The 26,410-nt window shown below is 38.3% G+C and overlaps 1 protein-coding gene across 3 annotated transcripts in view; it reads right to left on the bottom strand.

The window, feature by feature from the left end:
- Window positions 1-26,410, bottom strand: part of igsf21a (immunoglobin superfamily, member 21a) — a 193,188-nt gene that overhangs the window by 62,827 nt on the left and 103,951 nt on the right. For all 3 annotated transcript variants that reach the window (XM_086293195.1, XM_086293196.1, XM_086293197.1), the window contains 2 exons: window positions 15,122-15,243; window positions 4,560-4,678 (listed from right to left, as the gene is read on the bottom strand). In XM_086293195.1, the coding sequence (XP_086149321.1) occupies window positions 4,560-4,678; window positions 15,122-15,243 (241 nt within the window). The remainder of the gene's footprint in view (window positions 1-4,559; window positions 4,679-15,121; window positions 15,244-26,410) is intronic.

The raw sequence follows: 26,410 nt of genomic DNA, 5'->3' as shown, positions 1-26,410 counted from the left end.
GGCAGTGACTCAGGAATTTGTTCTGCCAGTTTTGGTCCAATATTTACAAAATAATGATTAAAGCTGTTGACCTTATCAGCAGTGTTTTCCATAATATTGCCATTATCGATAAAGTATTGTGGATAACTTTGTTGTCCAGAATTATTTTTAATGATACCGTTTAAAACATCCCATATTCCTTTCATATTATGTTTATTGTTGTTCAATATTTTACTATAATACTCCTTTCTACATACACGTATAATATTGGTCAACTTATTTTTGTATTTTTTATATTTATTTTCAGCTTCTTTTGTTCTTTGTTTTAGGTATTCCCTATAGAGTGTATTTTTCTTTTTACATGCATTTTGTAAACCCTTAGTGAGCCATGGTCTATCTGAATATTTGTGCTTTCTGTTGTATTTTATTGTTGGACAGTTTTTATCGTACAACTCCATGAATATTCTTAAAAATATGCCATATGCAATATCAATATCAGCTTCTTTGTACACCTTGTCCCAGTCCTGATTTAATAGATCGTTCTTAAATGCAGTCATAGTTTCTTCTGTCCTTACACGTCTGTATCTCAGTTGTTCTTCATGCTGATTTTTCTTATAATTAGTGTCATAAACTGCAAAAACTGGTAGGTGATCACTGATGTCATTAATTAATATTCCGCTCACAATGTTGTTTTCCATATTGTTAGTGAAAATATTGTCAAGTAAGGTGGCACAATGTGGTGTAATTCTGCTAGGCCTGGTTATTTTAGGATGTAAACTCAAACTGTACATAGTGTTTAGGAATTCGTCGGTCATTTTATGCTTTTTTGGATTCAACAGGTCAATATTAAAATCACCACAGATAAACATAACTTTTTGATTTGTTTTAGAGAATACTTGTTATCGTCTATCGTCCACCTGGGCCTTACACAGAGTTTCTCTCTGATTTCTCAAACTTTTTATCTGATTTAGTGCTCAGCTCAGATAAAATAATTATTGTGGGTGATTTTAACATCCATGTAGATGCTAAAAATGACAGCCTCAACATGGCATTTAATCTGTTATTAGACTCAATTGGCTTCTCTCAAAATGTAAAAGAACCCACCCACCACTTTAATCACACTCTAGATCTTGTTTTAACATATGGCATCGAACCTGAACATTTAACAGTGTTTCCTGAAAACCCTCTCCTGTCTGATCATTTCCTGATAACATTTACATTTACAATAATTGATTACACAGCGGTGGAGAGTAGACTTTATCACAGTAGATGTCTTTCTGAAAACGCTGTAACTAAGTTTAAGAATATAATCCACCCACTGTTATCATCTTCAATGCCCTGTACCAACATAGAGCAGAGCAGCTATCTGAATACTACTCCAACAGAGGTTGACTATCTTGTTAATAATTTTACCTCCTCACTACGTACGACTCTGGATACTGTAGTTTGTGTGAAAATTAAGACCTCAAATCAGAAGTACCTGACTCCGTGGTATAATTCTCAAACACGTAGCCTAAAGCAGATTACTCGTAAGCTGGAGAGGAAATGGCGTGTCACAAATTTAGAGGATCATCATTTAGCCTGGAGAAATAGTGGGATGCTTTATAAGAAAGCCCTCCGCAAAGCCAGAACATCTTACTATTCGTCACTGATTGAAGAAAATAAGAACAACCCCAGGTTTCTCTTCAGCACTGTAGCCAGGCTGACAAAAAGTCAGAGCTCTACTGAGCCAACCATCCCTTTAACCTTAACTAGTAATGACTTCATGAACTTCTTCACAAATAAAATTTTTATCATTAGAGAAAAAATTACCAGTAATCATCCCACAGATGTAATATTATCTACAGCTACTCTTAGTACCATTGATGTTAAGTTAGACTCTTTTTCTCCAATTGATCTTTCTGAGTTAACTTCAATAATTACTTCCTCCAAACCATCAACGTGTCTTTTAGACCCCATTCCTACAAAACTGCTCAAAGAAGTCCTGCCATTAATTAATTCTTCGATCTTAAATATGATCAACCCATCTCTAATAATCGGCTATGTACCACAGGCCTTCAAGCTGGCTGTAGTTAAACCTTTACTCAAAAAGCCATTTCTAGACCCAGCAGTCTTAGCTAATTATAGGCCAATCTCCAACCTTCCTTTCATATCAAAAATTCTTGAAAGGGTAGTTGTCAAACAGCTAACAGATCATCTGCAGAGGAATGGCTTATTTGAAGAGTTTCAGTCAGGTTTCAGAGTTCATCACAGCACAGAAACAGCTTTAGTGAAGGTTACAAATGATCTTCTTATGGCCTCTGACAGTGGACTCATCTCTGTGCTTGTCCTGCTAGACCTCAGTGCAGCATTCGATACTGTCGACCATAATATCCTATTAGAGCGATTAGAACAAGCTGTAGGTATTACAGGTACTGCACTGCAGTGGTTTGTATCATATCTATCTAATAGACTCCAATTTGTGCATGTAAATGGAGAGTCCTCTTCACACACTGAGGTTAATTATGGAGTTCCACAGGGTTCAGTGCTAGGACCAATTCTGTTTACATTATACATGCTTCCCTTAGGAAGTATCATCAGAAGATATAGTATACAGTTTCACTGCTATGCAGATGACACCCAGCTCTATCTATCCATGAAGCCAGATAACACACATTAGGACATAAAGACCTGGATGGCTGCTAACTTTCTGCTTCTTAATTCAGATAAAACTGAGGTTATTGTACTCGGCCCTGAAAATCTTAGAAATATGGTATCTAACCAGATTCTTACTCTGGATGGCATTACCTTGGCCTCCAGTAACGCTGAGAGGAACCTTGGAGTCATTTTTAACCAGGACATGTCCTTCAACGCACATATATAAACAAATATGTAAGACTGCTTTCTTCCATTTGCACAACATCTCTAAAGTTAGAAATATCCTGTCTCAGAGTGACGCTGAAAAACTAGTTCATGCATTTATTACTTCCAGGCTGGACTACTGTAATTCATTATTATCAGGAAGTCCTAAAAACTCACAGAAAAGTCTTCAGTTAATCCAAAATGCTGGAGGAAGAGTACTGACAGGTACTAGAAAGAGAGAGCATATTTCTCCTGTTTTGGCTTCCCTTCATTGACTCCCTTTTAAATCCAGAATTGAATTCAAAATCCTGCTCCTCACATACAAGGTCTAAAATAATCAGGCCCCATCTTATTTTAATGACCTTGTAGTACCATATCACCCTATTAGAGCACTTCGCTCTCGCACTGCAGGCTTACTTGTTGTTCCTAGAGTATTTAAAAGTAGAATGGGAGGGAGAGCCTTCAGTTTTCAGGCCCCTCTTCTGTGGAACCAGCTTCCAGTTTAGATTTGGGAGACAGACACTATCTCTACTTTTAAGATTAGGCTTAAAACTTTCCTTTTTGCTAAAGCATATAGTTAGGGCTGGATCAGGTGACCCTGAATCCTCCCTTAGTTATGCTGCAATAGACGTAGGCTGCCGGGGGACTCCCATGATGCATTGAGTTTTTCCTTTCCAGTCACCTTTCTCACTCACTATGTGTTAATAGACCTCTCTGCATCGAATCATATCTGTTATTAATCTCTGTCTCTCTTCCACAGCATGTCTTTATCCTGTTTTCCTTCTCTCACCCCAATCGGTCGCAGCAGATCGCCCCGCCCCTCCCTGAGCCTGGTTTTGACGGAGGTTTCTTCCTGTTAAAAGGGAGTTTTTCCTTCCCACTGTCGCCAAAGTGCTTGCTCATAGGGGGTCATATGATTTTTGGGTTTTTCTCTGTATCTATTATTGTGCGATCTACTGTACAATATAAAGCGCCTTGAGACGACTTTTGTTGTGATTTGGCGCTATATAAATAAAATTGAATTGAATTGAAATTTAAAAAAAGAAAATCCCACAAAACCCTGACACACAGCAGTGTGCTAACAGATATTCTCAAAATTATACCAAGTGCAAAACAACTGATCACACATGTTAGAAAAAAAATCTGATTATGTAAATATTCATTTTTATCGAGTATGCTACATGTTTTCCTTCAAATTAGGGCAAATGAAGGAAAGATCAGGGATGATGGGCATGTGCAAATATTTTTCGCACACAACTTAAGGTTAGTTCAGGAAATAAACGTTGAAATAGAAAGATTGTCTCACTGTATTATCAAAGAAATGAAATGGATACTCCTTTTTTTAAAGACAGTAAAATTATATCTAACTTCTAGAAATTTGAGCTAAATGGAGCTGCAAACAATACTTACTTTGCATTATTTTAAACACTTGTTTAATATTTTTGTTTCTTTTTGGGGTAAAAAAGATTTCTTCTGACATACAGGAAAACAGTATCTCTGTATCATTTTTTTAAACATCCCCCTATGGCACCGCATATTGAAGCTTCAGTCTTTTGAGTGATCAAGAGGCTTCTCCCTTGCCTGCAGGCGAGCAGCACAACCAGTTTTTCAGTATTTTCTCTCTGTCTGACCTGCAGACTTTGAACAGTCCCTCGCCATGCAATACATGTCCCACCCGAGCATCCCATTTTAACCAAAAAGACATTGACTTTTGGTGCTTTTAAAATGATGATACTCACACATAACCGTAAGAAAAACATTCCCTGAAGCCAGGACAACTTTCTCCCTTGTTGCCCGGTCGTAGATGCCCACATGGCATTCATAAGGCCCGTTGTCTGAGATCCTGACCTCTGGGAGTCTGCAAAGTAAAGGGTTACACTGTGAGTTGATACTCATGTTTCAATTTTTGTACTAACATCTGACAACAAAACAATTAGATTAGCAAGTACATACATGGGAAGATAACTATTTGTGTTCACAGAAGCTACTTCCAGCTGCTCCCTCATTCACTAGGGGTCACTACAGCAGGTAGTGCCACATGTTTAATTTGGGAGATTTTTACACCTTCCTGACACAATCCCCAAGGGATCTGTGTCTCCTCTCGGGATTAAACCAAGGCACTCTTGCTTGTCAGGTAAATGTGCAAACCATGACACTTTCACATAAAAACTGAATGTATCAATCAGTGTCAACAGAACAGCCTTGTAAAGGTTCAGTCATGATGCACGTTAGGGCTGTGCGATATGACCAAAATCTTATATCCCGATATAAGAATTCTATCGTCCCGATAACGATATAAATCACAAAAATTTGTGAAAATTTTTTTTTCTGTAAATTCTGTGAATCTCGGGCAGCTCGACTTGCGGAAAGTGTTTCCGGCTGCGCGTCATGTAGCTGGAGTCCAGTGTTTTAACAGATGCATGAAACTATACATTTCTAGACATAAGTTGTGAAGGCCGCCGTTTTCTTTGTGAGTATTTATTACACGGCGTGTTGCGGGGAAAAGCCTGTTCTAACGTTTGAGTCTAAGGTTTATTTTTTAGCACCTGGCGGCTCTTTTTTAATTCTCATCCGTAAATAATCTGCTCTTTCACGTGATTCAGTTTATTTTGAAAAGTCTCAACAGGATCTTGAGCTTTATTGTGAAAGGTTTATGTGGAACATAAACAAGCGGACACGCGATGGTGTTACCGTCGTTGTTGCTAACAACAACGCATAAAAACAGGCGCTTGTCTGTCAGTAGTGTGGTTATATTAAATATAAGAGAAAGAGAGAACTTTAAGAAATTAATATAGCCACTACAGTGACCATCAAAATGCTGAAAAAGTATTGCTGTAAACAGTTTATTTTGCGACACCACGAAACAAGCGATAGCGTAAAATGAAACGATAGACGTTTTTATATCGTCATCCGATATATATCGTTATATCAAACAGCCCTAATGCACGTGTATAATTGCTATCAAAATTAATCCAGAGTCCAGAGATGACTGCAGCCCAGCCCTTGAGCAATGAAACCCAGAGCGTCAGTGCTCCACCCAACATAAACCATGAAAACCAAAGTTTGGCCTTCAGGAAGTGTTTCTGTTATGGAATATGTTATTGTAGTAGCAACCAGGAAAATGGTAGAGAATATCGTTGAAAATGAAGAAGTTATCTACATAGTGAATGACTTACTTAAACTGAAACTGTAATATTTTCTAAACTGGTGAGCACAAGGCCAAATTTTAAAAAGGATTTGTTACAGTCACAAAACTTTACAGGTGCATTCGAGGGTGTCAGGATCCCATCACATAATGGTTCCTTGTAGTTGACTAGATTTAACTAGTTAACTACAAGGAACGATTATGACAGTAAACACACACACACGCAAACAAATCTAAAAGTTGAACAGCGAGCCCCTTTTGCAGGCCCATTAATGACCAAGGGTCCATCTGTATCAGTTTTTTGCTCATCCATCATTTTTTAATAAATTAATCGGACATTGACGATGTCTGTTAGAATAAAAGATCCCACAAAACAAAGTTTATCAGTGTCTCACATAGACTGAATAAATCCTTAGTTCAGATCAGTTGAGTGTCAGAATTCAGAAGTCAAAAAGTTTAGTCAAAAAGTATCACTCTTTTGCTATCGTCTGCATCCTTCAAATGAAAATACACTGACTTTGGTCAACAGGGTTGTCAAATGTCTTTGGTACATTTGACAACCCTGTTGCCGGTGTATGACACTTTTTTCTATGAAAGATAAGTGTAGAGTGTTCTTATAAAAAAACAAAAAAGAAAACCCTAAAAGTATATTTCAGAAAACAGCTTTCACTATACTTGTTTTTCATCTGTAATTCTGCAGAGAAACAACAGGCAGCGATTATCCAGTCAGCAATAGCAAATGGCCATTTTTGAAAGAGAACAAGAGCACAATCTGTATTCTGTACTCAGCTAATATGTCAACAGTGATAATCAAAGTGAGACACCACTAGTCACATTTAGCTCCTGTGATTTATGCCCACAAAACAGGGACAATTGTCCTTGCTGCTCGGGTGTTTCAGACGGGGACCTCTGTTAGAACAGCAGCAGGGTGCTCTTAGCAGCCAGGCTTTAATGAGTTCAGCTGTGTTTTTGTGTGTGTATGCATATAGGTGCGTGTCTGGAGGAGAGGAGCGCTCCCTATTGGAGAGCAGTCAAATCAGTGTGACTATGTATATATATATATATATATATATATATATATATATATATATATATATATATATATATGTGTGTGTGTGTGTGTGTGTGTGTGTCTGTGTGTGTTTGTTTTATTTAACTTTTATTTATACAGGGGGTCCCATTGAGACTTAATGTCTCATCTACAAGAGAGACCTGTTTCAGACATGTTTACTGAGACTTCTATCTGACCACTGTATGATTTGTCACATCTTTGATCCATGAATAATTAAGAAATAGGAAATAAAACACCACATTTGAAGTTTGTACCTGCTGATTAGACAAGTGCTCTACATGTGTTTTATTTCTCTGGTTCTTCAAGTGTTTAGAAAACCTAATGAAAAATGGATAGATACTATGAATAGGAACACTGAGGTTTTCTCCCATAGCACTTGAGGAATACGTATATAACAGGCAACACTTTTTTTTAACACTACTGAATAAAAGTGATGAGAATAGCACAGTGACTCTCCCTCTGTGGTGGTGTTGGGTAATTGGTTTTATTATGGTAAATGCTGATGTAGTCCATTGCTTTGTTTTTGCAAACAAAGCCATAGTTCACTTATCCACAGTCCTGACTACAGGGAGTGCAGAATTATTAGGCAAATGAGTACCGTAATTGTCGGGCTATAAGCCGCTACTTTTTGCACAAGCTTTGAACCCTGCGGCTTTTAGTCAGGTGCGGCTTTTCTATGGATTTTCCATGATTTTTGTGATATCGTAAGACGATTTGTTTTGTTTGTTCCGCTGTTGTACGGCACTACGTTGCCTGGCGGAAGGATCGGGGTTCAAGAGTGGTATGTTAGTCACATGTCCGTCCGCCAGGCAACATAGTGCCGTACGAAGTAGCGCGAAAAACAAACTTCAAAGTAGCGCTACGCATTCAGCGGGAGTCGTGGATGACGAGCGGCGATAAACTTGCGAAAAGCAAGTTATGCCCAACTCCACCGGTGGATTCTGACAGCGTGGAAAAGTGCGAAAACATCCACGATCACCAACGGATTTCGAAGGGCTGGACTGCTGCATGATGGAGAGGAGGACACCGCCACGGCCCTTCTGAGGGTGTTCGACTCTGATACTGACAACGAGGATTTCTTTGGTTTTGAAAGTGACAACGAAGGAGAGAAGCGGAGAGTGGATGACGAAGCCATCATGAGCCTGTTCGTTTCCGACATTGGAGAAGAGGACTTTGGTGGTTTTAGAGCGCAGGAAGAAGAGAAAGATGGTGAATGACTGACTTTTCTTCTTGTTAAAGCCGTGTCACTGCACCTGAGCCTAAAAGGTAGTCCGAATCTATTTTCTGGTGTGCTGTAGGTTACTGTTATGTACTACATGTGCAAATATGTACCCATAACTTGTTTTTCAAAATATTAATAAAAGGGGTGTGTCTCCAAACAGCCATCTCTTTCCTGACAATTCCCTTTGTGCATATTCTCTTACATATGATGAGTCAACATTGAAACACCTGCGGCTTTTAGTCAGGTGCGGCTAATGTATGTACAAAACAGGATTTTCCCCTGATTTTAGCTTGTGCGGCTAATATTCAGGTGCGCTTTGTAGTCCGGGAAATACGGTATTTTGTCCACATCATCCTCTTCATGCATGTTGTCTTACTCCACGCTTTATAGGCTCGAAAGCCTACTACCAATTAAGCATATTAGGAGATGTGCATCTCTGTAATGAGAAGGGGTGTGGTCTAATGACATCAACACCCTATATCAGGTGTGCATAATTATTAGGCAACTTCCTTTCCTTTGGCAAAATGGGTCAAAAGAAGGACTTGACAGGCTCAGAAAAGTCAAAAATAGTGAGATATCTTGCAGAGGGATGCAGCAGTCTCAAAATTGCAAAGCTTCTGAAGCGTGATCATCGAACAATCAAGCGTTTCATTCAAAATAGTCAACAGGGTCGCAAAAAGTGTGTGGAAAAACCAAGGCGCAAAATAACTGCCCATGAACTGAGAAAAGTCAAGCGTGCAGCTGCCAAGATGCCACTTGCCACCAGTTTGGCCATATTTCAGAGCTGCAACATCACTGGAGTGCCCAAAAGCACAAGGTGTGCAATACTCAGAGACATGGCCAAGGTAAGAAAGGCTGAAAGACGACCACCACTGAACAAGACACACAAGCTGAAACGTCAAGACTGGGCCAAGAAATATCTCAAGACTGGTTTTTCTAAGGTTTTATGGACTGATGAAATGAGAGTGAGTCTTGATGGGCCAGATGGATGGGCCCGTGGCTGGATTGGTAAAGGGCAGAGAGCTCCAGTCCGACTCAGACGCCAGCAAGGTGGAGGTGGAGTACTGGTTTGGGCTGGTATCATCAAAGATGAGCTTGTGGGGCCTTTTCGGGTTGAGGATGGAGTCAAGCTCAACTCCCAGTCCTACTGCCAGTTTCTGGAAGACACCTTCTTCAAGCAGTGGTACAGGAAGAAGTCTGCATCCTTCAAGAAAAACATGATTTTCATGCAGGACAATGCTCCATCACACACGTCCAAGTACCCCACAGCGTGGCTGGCAAGAAAGGGTATAAAAGAAGAAAAACTAATGACATGGCCTCCTTGTTCACCTGATCTGAACCCCATTGAGAACCTGTGGTCCATCATCAAATGTGAGATTTACAAGGAGGGAAAACAGTACACCTCTCTGAACAGTGTCTGGGAGGCTGTGGTTGCTGCTGCATGCAATGTTGATGGTGAACAGATCAAAACACTGACAGAATCCATGGATGGCAGGCTTTTGAGTGTCCTTGTAAAGAAAGGTGGCTATATTGGTCGCTGATTTGTTTTTGTTTTGTTTTTGAATGTCAGAAATGTATATTTGTGAATGTGGAGATGTTATATTGATGTCACTGGTAAAAATAAATAATTGAAATGGGTATATATTTGTTTTTTGTTAAGTTGCCTAATAATTATGCACAGTAATAGTCACCTGCACGCACAGATATCCCCCTAAAATAGCTAAAACTAAAAACAAACCAAAAACTACTTCCAAAAACATTCAGCTTTGATATTAATGAGTTTTTTGGGTTCATTGAGAACATGGTTGTTGTTCAATAATAAAATTATTCCTCAAAAATACAACTTGCCTAATAATTCTGCACTCCCTGTACTGCTTACATGGATTCAAACCAAGACAGAGACGGAACTTACCAAGTCCAAAAAGAAGGACCATAACGATAAGATGTGGAAGAATTTGTGGAAGAAAGAAACCTCAAATCAAACCATTTCTGAGTGACTACCTGCTTGGAGTCTCTTACAGTTTGACAGCTAGTTTGACACATGTGTCTAGCTGTCTGGACTTGGGAAAGAGGAAAGGTTGTACTCCTAACACTGAGACTTCTTTTAAATATTAAGACTGGTGGAATTAAATTTTCAGCATCCTCTCTAATCCTCGATTCCATGCATTTGAGAAGTGCTGGTCCACTGAGACACCCCCCCCCCCCGAAATTATACATGTGATTCCAACGCTATTAAAAAAGCTTTATTGCTGTTTTTTTTTATTTCCTATTAAAAGGTCAGCTAATGTTTGAAGTTTTTGTTTGGTATGAATCTCAATTTAAAAAGAATAAAGTCATTTTAGTATTGATTTATTTTCTTTCATATTACTGCTCTGATTACACCCATACATCACAAGAACCATCAACACAGTTAAATGCGTGTTGTTTAGTGAACAGCATTATTAGGGGCGCTTAAACAAACTGTTAAGTAAACATGGCTATTTTGAGTTGTTCTACAACTAAACCACAGCAGCACAACATTTATCAGCTAGGTTTATAACAAATAAAATGTAGCACCATCACATTTATTTATTTATATTTGTCTTTTTTATTTATTTATTTATTTCATTTGTTGTGAAAATTTGGGTCTCAGTCAGTTGTAAAAAGGTGTTTGGGCAATGACACCATAGCAGATAGTTAAATCAAAGTCTTTCTCAGCCATCGGAACTAAAAAGATTATCAGCAAACCAAACATATAGGTAATTAAATTAAAAAGAAAAAAAAAACAATTTCTGAAAACTACAAAATGTCCTATGTTAAAACACGCACACACAAAACAGCAGGTACACAGTGGCGGTCGATATCAATGGGCCCCCATGGAGGAGCGGCAAAAACAGCACACCGCAAAGAGAGATCGATTGTCCCCTAGGAGTTTTCCTGTAATGCAGGCCTTCCTCTAGAACTTCTTCTGCCTACAAATGCAAGAAAATGCAACTGCCTAGATGGAGAGTGAAAAAGAGAAGACTTGCCAGAGTAGTGTCTGATAGCTCATCCAGTCAATCTCTGCATCAAATTAACTAGCACATTGTCAGATACTCTTTCTGGCCTGAAGCATTATGGGTGAATGGGTAAAGACTGGCAGTTGTAAGATGGTGAAAAGCAGAGATAAACTGCTGAGGACGGGATGCGAAGTGAGGTGTGTAGTCATCTGTTTCCTTAATGAATGAGCATGAAACAAAATAATCAGGATAATGCTGTGATTCGGTGAGTGTGACAGACTCACTACTTTGTGGTTGCATTATACTAAGTGCTGATGTAGCTCATCTTTCTGTCCTTACCCAACACTATAGTCCTGCTGTTTGCTACCCTAAGTACTTAGGATTTATGCATTGAAATCCACACAAACGCAAAAAGAAGGGTAAACGCCCAAATTGAAACGAAACGCACAAAGAACACACACACACACACACACACACACACACACACACACACACACACACACACACACACACACACACAGACTTTCTGTTGATTAAAATAACTCTAAAGCCCCATTCAGTGTGCATTAATTTGTGAAGCCATTACTCATTCTTCATCACAAATGCAAAGCTTCACTTCACCCTGCAATTATATCTTACAATAGTGTACTGTATGCACATTTCTTTGAAAACAGGAGTCGTGAGGGGGTACTTAAACATCTTTAGAAAGACGTGTGCCACCATTAAAATATTTTACACAAACAGTTTATGGAATGTTTTTTTTTAATTTACTCTTATCTCTTTTTTGTTTCAATAAATAAGTGATGACAAAAGTATGAATCTGCTTTAACTGCTTTTCTGCTTTTATAAAAGAGAGATTGTATGAATGACTCAGTTATTATGTGACCTGTGGCAGTTTATTCTATATTTTTTCAGTTTGAATACATTTTCAATCCATTCAAAAACATGTATTTTTTTCATGTTTTATACTCAATAATAATACTCAAATGTCAAGTGGTGCAACTGCTGATTTAAATGAACAGATTCAAAAGATGATTTTTTTAAAATTGTGTTTAACGGTAATTCAACATAAAATAGTCGGGCACTATTTACTTTTAATTGCTACAATAATCCATTTCATCCACTTTATTCTGCTTATCTGATTCAGTGTTGCCCAATCCAGCTGTCACCAAGTGAAAGGCAGGGTACATCCTGGATAGGATCATCAGTCTATTGTATGTTAAAATAATCTAAATAGTTTTAAAACTGTTAAAATAAATAAAATGATTTTGTACACCAACTGTTCTTAAATTTCAGGCTGACACAGCCAAGACTACGAGACTTTTATTATTAAGTATAAAAAGTGATGTAGCAAAAAAGAAATGTAATCATACAAACAAAATGGGGTTTGTATGGCTGGCTGAATGCATGAATGAAAACTATACATCTGCTGGCACCTCACAAAAAGTATGGGAACAGCACTCTATGTAAAAAGAGAATTTTAGTTTAGTTATACTTTAACTTGTTCTCTTAATAGGCATCCATTAATATCAAATACATTAATATAAAATACAGGCTTTGCATTTTTGGATGAACATTATACTAAAACTCCTACTCTTTTTAAACACATTTCTTCTATACAACAGAGACAAGGTAACAGATGTCCATTTTCTATAACTTAGCAATATCAGCCTCAAAATAGATTTTAGTTTTTTTTATCTGCACTACTAAAGCAGAATTTACAGAAACCTCAAGTGGAAGAGAAGATCTGACTTTACAACTGCAGTCAAACTTTAATGTGTAAAAGTTAAGGAACACATATGAAACCTGCATCCAATTTGGTTGGGTTTTCCAAAACAGCAAGTGGTCAAGTGTAAGGAAAAAATGGTCAATTAAAGGCTGTGCAGTGGCAGATAAATGCATTGTATCTCAAGTCACTGTGCACCATTAGTAATGTTAAAAAAGTGCTGTGACTGCAAACAATCATCATAAAAATCGTACTGTTCTCAGTATAAAAAGCTACATTATTACATGTGGCCTATACAGGATGTGTTAAACCAATAACTGATGTCAAGTCAAAGAGTCTTTTATGACAAGCAGCAAACTCCTGCTTTTGATTGGACCCTGAATAGATATCAAATTTCCAGGGTCACTAGTTATGTGCAAGATCTGTTGTTTCCCTTACAAGAACTAATCTATGTATTGACACTTGAAGATGCAGAATGTCACAGCTGCTGTCGTTCTTTGAAAGATTACAGTAATAGCTGTTGAAGCCAAACAAGACTGGGAAATCTTAGATGAACCAATATCAGTGTGACTTCAGATGCTGTTGAATATTTGCAAGATGTAGGAAGGATTATTGTTATTATTGCTACACTATAATAGTACCATAATCACATATAGCTTTTAGATTATACAAAAGCTCTGAAGTTTCCTGCACAATGTTCCATGTTTATAAAGGCTACAGAATATTGAGGCAATCATTTTTGGTCATAAAGCTCCATTCGTCAGAGTGGTAAGGCTTTGTACAGAAGATTTACAATTCTAAAGTGGAAACGGGTGAATACAGTGAGTAAAAATTCAGCTTTTTGCATTTATGAGAAGCACTGAGTTTCTGTTAGACACCATGAAAGCAGGAGGGTGACCAGGGAGTCTTTCTTGACTGGAAAAACAGTGTGATTGTGGCAGAATCCCACATGTCTCTCTGGATGACTAACACAGGCTTAGCATTCTTGTACGGGTGCAGGTAGCAACCAACTGATCAGTGCGCTGTAGAAGACTTTGTGTGTATATATATATATATATATATATATATATATATGGATGTGTCCACATGTGGTTGGTCATTTCTTTTGTTGCTGTGTACAAACATGTTTTCGTGTTAGTGTGAATATAAGTGTGTACGCCATTCCATTTTGATTACGCCTACAGTCCCAAAGGGATAGTAGGATTGTCTAAATAAATCATTTTCAGCTGGGCAGACACACCACACAGGAGAAAAGAGAATAGAAAGAAAAAGGACAGAAAATACATCGAGGTAATGTACATGAGCCAAATCAAAAAAACAACAACAAAAAACAGCAGGATAAAGATGAGATGAAAAGGAATGATGAAAGTGGGATCATTACAAAAAGGATGCAAAGTGTGAAGCATTCTGGGTTTGAATGAAGTTGCAAGGGCAATGAATGGCCAGCGTTTCCTTTTGTGCTGCTAAGCATTCAAATAATGATATCTACAGGAGAAGACCCAAAGCAGAGGGAGAGAGAAATGCGGAGATATGCAGACAGCTGCCAGCCGTATTGTAAGGCCTGGGGTAAAAGAAGGCCGTCCCTGGGATGCCTTAAATGTGTAATCAAGCCAACCAAAGTCATGAGACTCCTCCTACTCTGATGTTCTCAATTTCTTGGCAACTTAGTAAAACTTGTTAATGTATACATAGCAGTACTATGTATCCTGTGGATAACAGATCCTTCAAATATAGGTGAAGCACATGCTCAACTCCATGTGCTGCATCGCTCCAAGTGTAAGAGATTGGGTTTGCTACCTGGGATATATAAAACCACTACATAATAGGGCAGCCTGACCAGATGTTAGATAAATCTTTAACACTAAAGACTTTATCCTGTGCAGAGTTGATGATTAGAGTTTGCCACTGCCTCCTGTCCTCATGTAATAAAACCCCTTTGCTCGGTCACTAAGTCTGGCCTTCTGGCCTCATCTGACCACCAGCAGATGGCTGGGAATGAAGTTGGGTTGTACCGAACAGGAATTCATCTTAGTGCATTTCATCACAGTGTCAGAAGGTTGTTTGATTATACAGTGAGTTTAATATTTTACAATTCACCACTGCAGCAAAACAAATCTATTATGAAAAACAAGAAAACTGAATTCATTTTTAGGCTTACCGGACAGTTGATTGGTATACAAGGTCTTCACGCCTGCGGTAGTCCTCCATGTGAGAGTAATTTGTATTAAACATAGCATCGTAGGTGAAGATTTTCTGCTTGATAGTACCTCCATCTGTGACCTGTGAAGCAAAAGGAGAGAGCATTACTAAGGTGAATTCTCCAGTGATGAATGGGACAGGAGCAACCTTTTTACCCCTAGAGCTTTTCTTATGAATAAACTGTTGTCACATGGCCTGAGAGTGCACAAAGTAATCCTGCCTGCAATTACCTCATTGATTCATGATAAGTTTATTCATTATAAGGTCTAATGGCAAAGGGATTAAAAATCTGCTGACACGATAACCTCGAAGAGACAGTCTCTCGGCTTCATTTGTGGCCATGGATAAATCTTAATGAAGACTGACGTAGTACAGTGTTCTGCATGTGACAAGTAGTCCGCTTTCTGTAGAGGTAATAGCATGTGACAAGACAAAGATAGCAGAAGAGGATATTCAAACACTGGTCTTGTTTCATTTTTTTTCTGGGTAGATGATCGAGCAGTTCTTTCCTTTCCAGTATTCACAGGAGTGTTAAACTCACTTCAAAGCAGCCCCTAATGCTGCTTTGAAGAAGGACATTGTTGGTGAGCCATGGATCCTTCTTCTGTTTGCCACAGAAGATTGGTTCTGATCCAAACAAATCATTTCAGTTGAATAAACAATGTCAAAGGATTTCATGATTAGTCCATACTAAAATACACATGGTCTCATGTAAAGAAAAGGCTAAATTGTACTTATATCAGCAAACAATTGTTCCCTGTGAATGTAGGGTAACTCCTATGACCCCTTGCCTCTAGAGAAAGCTTGCTGCCTTAGGCTTATTTTGCTAACAGGTTCTGCAGAGGGAGTTGGCAATGCTGAAACAACGAAAAGCGCAGGAGTGTGAAAATAAATTACCCCAGTTACCTGTAACAAACAACTTCTTCTTGGTTACAGGCCCACCGGTTTGGCAGGAGCTGGGATTTTTTTTTTAAACAGATTTTAAATATTAAAGGTCAACATGCTTGCTCGTAAAAAGCATTCATCTACTTTCTAACTTAAGATTTTTGAGAGGAAGTTTTCCGGATGTTGTGAACAAAATCAAAGGATTGTGCCCATCTGTTTTATTTTAATATCACTTCACATGTATAGCACAAAGCAAGTTTATTTGGACCACTATAGAAGAGGAGAGGGAGATTAAGAGCAGCCTCTAAAAGCAAAAGCACATCTGGAAACCAGTCAGACTTGTCCCACCACTGTAGCTACAGTAATGCTTATTTTACAAAGATCGGTTTAAGGAGGAAAACTGGTATTTTTTGTTTAACATACTTGTGCAACACCACACATGAAATAGATTTTTCAGACTTTAAAAGCATACCTCCATTAACTTTATTTCCATATTGTACAATGGTATCTCATATGGGTGCCATACACATATTGGAAATCGAGAGACAGCACATTCCAATGGAAAAAAATAAAATGCCACTGAGACAAAGTAATATACGTTACAGATTAATGCAGAGTGAAGCACACATTCATAACAATGAATTATGCAGCAAAACTGTCACTGAAATTTGAATGGTTCATTTCCAGTTATTTGCCTGTATCACTCAATTTCACACTGCAATAGTGCCTGAGTAAGCGATTAAATACGTGAAACTAGATCAAATACAATTCTACAAAAAGAGTTTTGTTATTTGTATTTGCACGTTTCTGTCAGTCAAAAAATAATTTGAACAACTAATGTTAGACAGCAAGCGCAATCATTTTTATTGGTCCTTAATATTTCCTTGATTGCTTGTTTTGAATTGTAGGTCTATGCCTTGTAAAAATACAACTAGCTGTTCAACTAGTTTTGGCAGTATTAGTCATTAAATATAACATACAAGACAGCCTTAACCTTGGACAATCAACTGAGCCAAAAAAATAAATAAATAAATTAGGCATATATTGCAAAAGAATGGACAAAAATGCAGGAGTTCTGCAACTAAAAGCAATATTTAGTTTGGTCTTCTTAAAGCACAATAGCAAAATAAAATAACATGTGATGGTTTGAAGCTCAAACTAAAACACTGGAAAAGAAAGAGTCCTTCTCTAAAAGAATGAAGAATGGTTTCGGTAAGAGCTGCACCAAGTTCAAACAGGGCTGGTTTGACTCAATCTAATGACCTTAGCTTGAGATGACACTTTAGGTAATAAGTACCCAATTTGAGCCGGGTAGCTTTGAGGATATATCATTTTATTTGTAATCCTTGTAGAATGTGAGAAGCAATAACCATATCTAGTGGAGCTAAAGAAGAAAAGCATTCCACCTACAGAAATGCAAACATCATTACCACAATCCAGAAAAAATACATCAAAGTGTTTAATTGCCAAGTCTCCTGGAAATGCGCTGGAAAAACACCACAAAAGCAATAAAAAGGATAAACAAACTTGTGGATTATCTCCAAAAAGGGGTTGCATATCTTCAGATTTTTAGGGTTTCATTAGTTCGTGTCAGATGCATAGGCATGCCTAAAGCTGTGTGAGACATTCAGATCTAACCAGATATTTTCTACTTTGGCATAGGAAAGAAAGAAGACATGACTGTAATCATTTACACTGATTTTCATTTGCAACTTTAAGAAATTAACAAATCCTACAAATGAAGGCTTACTTTCCCTTTACTTTCAAAGTGCTGCTGAATTTAAAGTTCGAAGACTGAATAAACTCATGCAAATATGATTAGCTGTTCTTCAAGTACTGAGCTGAGTTGGGGATATTTCCTTGCTGCCTTCTTTCACAGTCTATGTAATCCAGCAAGCATTACTATTGCTTAGTCCTCCTCCTGGAAAATCTGGTGGATAATGCAGGTGTTAGATTTCTGGTTGTCTAGAAGCCCTAAGGACCAGAGAGAAGATTTCTGCCTAAGACAGGTCTTCTCAGTGGCACCCTCTCTTTATCTATCTCTTCTTAATGATTTCACCTCTTAATTAAGACTAACCTGTAAACCTCTGTGTAATAAATCTGATACAATCTACACATCAGTGAATGTCTTGCTATCCCCTCAAGAGGACCAAGACTAACTATGGAAGGGACAGAACAGTGAGAAGGGAGAGAGAGTGGGAGGGTGAAAAGAGATCCAAACTGTGCCAAAATGGCTCTACAAGAGGGAGGGCAAGAGGGAGATGAATACTCTTTGATTGCAGAAAAGCACCGTTGGGGAAGCAAAGCTTTGCTACAACTGCTTTGTTGAATCCAGGCCATGCAATGCACATGAGGCACAGAAGCACCAAACCTTTCTAACACTCTGCCATCTGGAGATATGAAAGGCGAGAATGGGTGGTAGAAAGTTTGCTACTTCTCTCCTGTCTACATTGTGTCATAAAGTGGCAAAAGAAGAGTAGGTTGACAGAGAGGTAACAACGAGGTGAGTTTGAAAGTGCTTAAACCAGAGTCCTGTGCTTCTCTTGAGATGTTGCAATCCTAAAATCTCTCCAGACAGAGGTTGTATCCTTCCTGGCCAGTCAGCTGAAATGCCTCTCTAATGATGTCTGCTATTATTGGGGTCAGATTAGGACTGGGTCTCAGGGGTTAACCAAAGCCCTCCTCCCCTCCGCCTGTCTAGGGTGGGCCTATTTATAGGCTGCAGCTGCATCAGCAGCCACTGGAGGAAATTCAGCTAACACACTGCGGGCCAACTGTGAGAGATTCAACCTGAATCCTGCTTTATAATTTCAGGCAGCAGTCTGAGAATCACTACAGAAAGTCTTTTTACACCATTTTTGAAACAAGTTAGAAAAAAATGTAACTGTGCATAGTTTCCAAAGGATTTCTAGTCTCTACTTACAAAGCCATGGAAGACCTATGAAATTAAAATTATACTAAGCATGTTCTTCATATGGTGTATAATAATTAGATGGTAATGGCTTTCAACAAATTTTTTATTCATATCTTATTAGCATTTTTTGTGATCTGAATGCAAAGTCTACCACGTTCATAAGATGGTCAACAGCATGGCTTTCAAATAATATCTTAATAAGATTTATTCCCATTCAGATTTATTTCCATTCAGTCCCTCATTTAAAGACTAACAAAAGAGATGATCAGTTCATTGTCATGACCTGGTTTGGCACTTTCCTTCATTTCCATGCTAATTTGCCTAATATTATTATGTCACAAAGTGTCATTTTGAAACCGGCTAGAAAAACTGGGAGACACTGTCTTGTAAAATTGCCATTTCTGTACCGAAACAATAATGCAAAATACAGAACTTGTGTCCCAGAATGTCAAATTACTTGAATTACTTAAATAAGTTCAAATAATAAGTTTCCTCTACAATGCTGTGGAGGAAACAATTATTTGATCTCCTATAAACTTGTAAGTTTGCTAATAAGGAAATGGACAGTCTATATTTTTTAAAGTACTCTCACTTTACTGGATAGAGACAGAATATTAACCAAAAATCCAGAATAAAAGGACATCAAAGTTTTAAATTGACTTGCATGTCATTAAGTAAAATAAGTATGTATAAGTAGATGAAATATGACTTAGTACTTGGTTGGGAAACTCTTGGCAAGCGCAGCTCTAAGACATTTGTTGTAGTTGGTCATCAGGTTTGCACACATCTCAGAAGGGATTTTGGTCTGCTCCTCTTTACAGAAACTCTTTAAATTTTGGTTGCTGGTTGGCAACTGAAACCTTCAGCTCCATCCACAGATTTTCTCAAGTACCGAGGTCTGGAGACTGTCTGGAGACTGTCTGGAGACTGTCTAGGCCACTCCATGATCTTACTGTTCTTCTTTTTTTTACCCACTATTTTGTTGCCTTGGCAGTATGTTTTGGGCCATTGTTATGCTGGAAGAACCATGACCCATCGGCAGTGTTCTTCCTAAGGGAAGTAGGTTCTTATCCAAGGTTTTACAATACATGGTCCATTGGCTCCACAATGTGCTGAAGTTATCCAGTATCCTCTGCAGTAAAACAGTCCCAAAGCATAATGTTTTTTCCACCTCTGTTACTTGACTGTGGGGATGGTGTTCTTTGGGTCATTCTCAAAGCATTTCTTTCCTCCAAACATGGCATGTCAAGTTGATGCCAAAGAGTTTGATTTTGGTCCAAAGCACTTTCCCCAAGCTTCTCTAAATCATTTAGATCTTCTGTGGCACATGTGCCTCCTTGAGCAAGGGGACCATGCGGTACTGCATGATTGCAGTGCGTTACCAATGGTGGTCTATGTGACTGAAGATATTAACAAGCTCGTCTCATGTAGTTTTTGGCTGGTCCACCACCTTTATCATGATAACCTCACTCAATGAGGCAAGATCTTGCACTGAACTCACAGATGAGGGTGACCAATAGTCGTGTTATATGTCTTCCAATTCCAAATAATGGCAGCAACAGTTTCTTGACAATGGTCTTGAGGATCATTCCAGCCTTTTGCAATTCTACAGTAATTTCCATGATGTATTTTGCCATCTCTTTGGTCATGTCCATGGTGGCATAGAGGCTGGAATGGAGTAAATGATGTGCTTTATGCACATAATAAGATGAAGTCAGGAGTATCTGTAATTGATAGATTGTTATCTGTGTGCCACAGAGACACACCCAATCTGTGGGATGCCTTACTCAGTTTTCAGGTAACTAGTGTTACCAGCGCATTTGGCTATGGGTGAGCTAGTACGTCCTATCTTAGTGGCATGCCCTAGTTTCTTCGTATAAAAAACAAAGGACCATACACATTTTCACTTAATGTGAACAGATTTTCGGTTGCCCGACAGAGTCTGTCCCACACCTGGTGGGTTATTTCGAGGTTCAGTCCTACTCCCCATAGACTTGTTTATTGCTCCACATCATCAGATTGTAAGCCAGCCCGTGTAGTGCCACAGATCGAGTGCCTCCCTCATGGTCTATCACTGTAGTATTGTCTGTCCTGACCAAGACATGACAATTTTTCAGGATTAGCAAGAAATGTCTCAAAGTCAGAAAACCTGCCATGAGCACAAAGTAATTTATATGTGCTCAACAGTGCCTCTGGGGCCAAGTGCCATTAGACAGATGCGTAACAGCAACCTGGTGTTTTTTGCCACTTCCTCTCTGCTGGAAGCACGTATTAGAAAACTGTTCAAATATGTGAACACTGTCTACGAAGGGTCCACTGTTTCTTTGATACACTGAAAACCCAAGGGGGGAGTGCCAGCCCGAACAAGAGGGTATTCCTTGGCTACACCCTGAATAGCGTACCTGATAAATTTTCTGTTCTCTACTTAAATTCTTATGTGAAAATAAGCATCCTCATATCCCACTGATTTGAACCAGTCACCCTGTCAAATAGATCAAAACAGCACATTTCATGTCTGCATTTTGAATTTGTATATTATGAGGTGAAAATTAAAAGAATCAGTCTACCCTTTTGCAGAGTGAGGAAATATTTGCATTGGAAGCCGCATACTTAATTTCCTCCTCTGGTCAAATTCTATTGCCCCTCAGCTTAAGAAAGAAGAAATTTTACTCTAGTGAAACTGGGCGGGTTTGTTCCAGACTGTAGTCTGCAGCCACTCACAACAGTTGCCAACACCCATGGATGGAGTGTACATGCGTGCCATTCCTGTACTCTGGCGGCCAAGGAGCCTGGGGGATTAAAGTACAAAACTGGACAGCTATGCCCTCTTTTAATATGGCAATAGTATCCTAATATGGAAATCCCATGAGCTAATATTACCTTAATATTATGAGATAACTGCCTTTAAAGTGATAGAAAAGCAAAAAAAAAAAAAAAATCAAATGCACAGATATTACCATATTTTATTATTTTTACCCATTTAACTACACTATTACTAACTGATTTTGTCTCATAATCTTACATTTGTTTCCACAATATTAACTCCAGCCTCTGGCTTGATATTACGAAATTACAGAAATTTCAATGCAATATTACTCAGCTATAAAAACTGTTGATTACTTGACTCTCACTTGGATATTACTTTAGTAATTAAAATATATTAATTTGCTGTTTTGATAGTATTGCCTTCTCGATTCCACCCTATTATCCCACTGCTACGACATTATCAATGAGTGCTAATAGAAAGTATTGTGTGTATAACAACAGGGACAATGCAGGCGTATTTCAAAGTGTGGATCTGCAAAACCTAAGTACTGTATAATGTTGATCTTCACTCAGTGAGAAGATTCGGTATGCAGCATTGGTGGCCCTGCCTCTTAACCTGTGAGTTTACAGCTCTGCATGCTGTGCTTCCCTAGTGGGTGCTGAGTGACAGAGGACTTGGTTAACGGGATTTCATGCTTCAAATGACAGGCTTCTCTCCTCCCTCTGTCTGTCACTACACTCTGTGGGGAAGCTGGTAGGTTGCAACGCTGCAAACATATACAGTACCTTTGATGCACAAAAGGGTTGATAATACAGTGCCACACTAAATTTAAAAAAACCTGAGTTTGTAGGAACGGTTCATCTAACAATTCCTTTAACAGTAAGACTGCTTCAAAGCATATAAAACTAATTCAAAATGCTTTAGCTCATCAAATACAATTTGCGAATATTTATTTGAGAGACACTTGCCAGCAGCCATGGAAATACAGTGATAGTCCCTTTTGCTACTTCCATATTACCTCTAGAAATATAATGGAAACTTGTGATGCTATCAGGTCTTCAAGCAGAGTTTGCACTGATAACATCATACTTAGGCAGTTGTCCGTATAAAGATTAAAAAAAAAAAATCTATTCATGTGAGTGTTTTACGGTCAGTGGCTTTGCTTACATATCTGAAATGTGAGCCTTTCGTATAAGAAATTTTCAGTCAATGGCTATATGCACATACAAAGTATAGGAGCACAGCACTGTTGTAGTAAAATCATTTTCCAGCATGTTATCAGTATCACATGTTCCAGCTCTACTGTCAGGCATTTTGATTCCAGCATTACAGCTTACAAGCAGGTTGTGATTGGCTGCTGCTGGAACTGCCAGATTACATACAAGGATAAGAGCTGGGCTTCATGAAAACTATGCCACCAACAGGAACAGACCAGCTGCATTCAGCTACACCCTAGAGGTAGCAGGGTGAGGGTCAGGCACAGCGACGGTATAAATTCAGGCAGTTGAGTGTTATGCAAGCGTGTTATCTAAAGCCATCTGAGACAAGGCCATCCAGAGATGGTTATTACGGCTGTCATTCTGAGGGAGAAAGGCTGTCTGTGGGCTGACAGCGAGGAGGTGATGAGATCAAAGCAGGTCAGACTTGTTGGTGACTGCTGATCTACAGTATATTGGTTATTGTAAAGGCACTGTATAAAGCAGTGCAGCATGTCCTGGGCATTATTACAGTACAGTTTTTGAACTTCTTCTCCAGACATTGATTATATCTCAAAAAGACATTAAAATTACACATATTGATTTTTTCCATGAAAATATAATTCACTTCATGCCTTAAATAGCTTAGATACACTCTACATGTTTCCATCCTTTAGTACTGTATGTGCAGATCTAAGAATATGCAAATATATGCACAAGCTGTTTTAATACATAATTTTGACAAGTTATTGGTACACTGCATTTCTACGGGGGAAATATTCATCCTACGCATTGACTGCTTATTTCGCTAATGAGCTATCTTATAAGCTAGCATATAAAAAAAAATCACCATATGGATATGTTAACAACATTCCAAGTTTTCACTGGAGGGGTCTTTCAAAAAGTGGAAAGACTTTTTGTGAATCAAACTGAAGTGGTTCTGGAATTTAGAAAAATGCATGCCATTTCATCTCTCTAAGCAATTACAACTGAGGTGCCCTTAAGCAAAGCACTTCTAACCAAATTGCTCAGTGGAGAGGATTAGCTAACAATAGAAAAATGTGGTTGATCCGGGCAGCACTCAAATGCGGACCATTTCAAGAGTATCATGGGTGCCAATGATAGAACAGATGATTAAAAAATAAAAAACCTTTAATAATTGTTGAAGTTTTTTTTTCTTTAAAGAATTAAACATTTGTGGAGTGGATGCCCTCCTAATGATCTCAAAATACTGTATTCACATGAACATGATGTGGCCTTGAACATTAGGATCAAGATCTGTGAAGTTCATTGAATGAACATTTGTGCAAATTCAGACAAAAAAAAGTGAGGCCTGGACTTCTGCATGTTTCCCCTACACCTGCTTGTGTTCTCCCCAAGTTTCTTTTCACAGTCTAAAAACATGCATATTAATTGATAATTCTAAATTGGTTGTCGGTGTGAATGTGACTGTGAATGTTGTCTCTGTGTGTTAGCGACCTGTTCACAGTGTACCTCACGTCTCACCCTAGGACAGATGCAATAGGCTTTAAGCCCTTCCCCACATCTCCATCTACCACAACCCTGAATTGGACAAGTAGTTAAGAGGATGGCTGGATAATATAATACAATGCAGTTTATGATTTATTCACTTTCTTCCCCAGTTAAAACAAACTGTTTCTCATCATAATAGTGTACATATTGCTTTGTGGTCATAATTGACTGTCAACTAAATACACATACATCATATGAGACAGTTTCATAATTCTGTACAACTTCCTAGAATCTAATTACATGTGATATTTTTCTGTATCTTAAAATTCTATGTTATTCTGACAATTCATTACATGCCACATTTTTACTGCACTCCCAGAGCTTCTGTTTTTTCCAGCCTGAATCACTCTTAAGCCTGTCTGACCTCCAGGCTAGTGCAGCCTTGTGTCACCCTGAGCCACTTAATTGTCCCTGTAACTGCATGTGCGTGTCGCTTGATATGCAAATGACATAATTCCAACAAATTAGTATGACTGTGCTTAACACTGATAATGTATTGTGTCAAAGTCCATCTAATTTATAATTTCCTGTAATACGTGTGTGCAGGGCAGAAGTGAAATAAGTAAAAGTGTCCTCTGTGTTACTTACTTTGAAAGATAACTGTCAACACACTTCTTTGTGCATGAGTGTTTTTAACTACAACACCCCAGGCAATTTATGTGCGTCAGTAAGTTATCAATTAACAAGATGGTTACAAAAAAACCCTGCTGTGCTATGTATGATGTGTGTCATTTATAATCCAGCTGCATGCAACTTGTTCTTGCAACCGACTTGTTAAAGAAAATTCTAGATGTTTTTTTTTTCCCTTCATGATTCGACTAATGATGCAGTTTTATCCACCAAACCCATGTCCAACAACATTTTTGCCATTTTCTACTATATCACATATGGGTTTTGACTCAAAAGGGCACACAAGTTGGAAAACAGATGGTCTTAAAAGACATCAAGGCCACTGTGGACATAACGAGTCTGCATATGTTTGCAACTTCACAGTTCTCTTCCTCTCCTTTTTCTTCTTCCCTATCCTCCAGATTACTGGAGCCACCATCTGCATCTGCCAGTTGATGGATATGTGGGGAATGTTATTGAATGCATAAATCACAAAGCAGGTCGCGAGCATAGAGCAGAATGCTGAATTTAGCAGAATGCTAAAATAGACAAAGGTTCTTGTTTTCTTCATAAATTTTATGAGTGAGTTTATTATGATAAAGCATCTTCTGCCTTCAAACTGCAAGAAAATTTATCACCAGCATTGTTCTCTGACAGAAATTGGTTGAAAGCAGAAATTCATATTGGGATTACGATGTGGGCACATTTAAAAGGTTAAAGCAAGATCCTACTGAATGACAGATTTCATCTACAGAAATTGGATCTTTTCAACAATTAAATAAATAAAAACTAAACACAGAAGAGAGCTATGGCCATATGTTTTTGGACAGAAACAGACTGTTTTGTAATTTTCCCGTGTAAACCACTACAGGGGATTTTAAACAAGTCAAGATGTAACTGAAATTCTTAATTTCAGGTTTTATTTAAGTGGTTTGGCTTAACCAGAGTACTGTAGTCATGTCTTTCATAACTGTTTCGGACTTACAGATGCTTTTACAGTTTTGCTCATGTTTTCATATCCTGGCATAATTTCTTATGAAGTTTTTGGAAAAGATGACAAAATCATTACATGTGATCGTGCAGAAACTCTTTCTTTTATTTAAATTTACTTATCTGACAGTGAAGTGAAGTAATTCATCAGATAATTGTGTGCCCCCCTTCATAAAAGAGAATGACAACTGAAAAACCAATTGGCCCTGATCAAAAGTTTGCTTATAAATAAATAGTTGGGTTTATAATATACATACAAATATCCTGGTTTAATTGGCTGATACCACACCTGTTATGTATTTGATGGTTAAGTAGTGCCTGTTTATAGTCATCCCGTTTTGTAGTTCTTATTGC

The sequence above is a fragment of the Aulonocara sp. 'chitande type north' Nkhata Bay genome, linkage group LG5 (genome assembly GCF_057382095.1).
Source record: "Aulonocara sp. 'chitande type north' Nkhata Bay isolate Kocher_YH1m ecotype deep benthic linkage group LG5, A_spYH_male_GT1.1, whole genome shotgun sequence".
Classification (NCBI taxonomy): Eukaryota; Metazoa; Chordata; class Actinopteri; order Cichliformes; family Cichlidae; genus Aulonocara; species Aulonocara sp. 'chitande type north' Nkhata Bay.
This window is presented reverse-complemented; position numbering and strand designations above follow the sequence as displayed.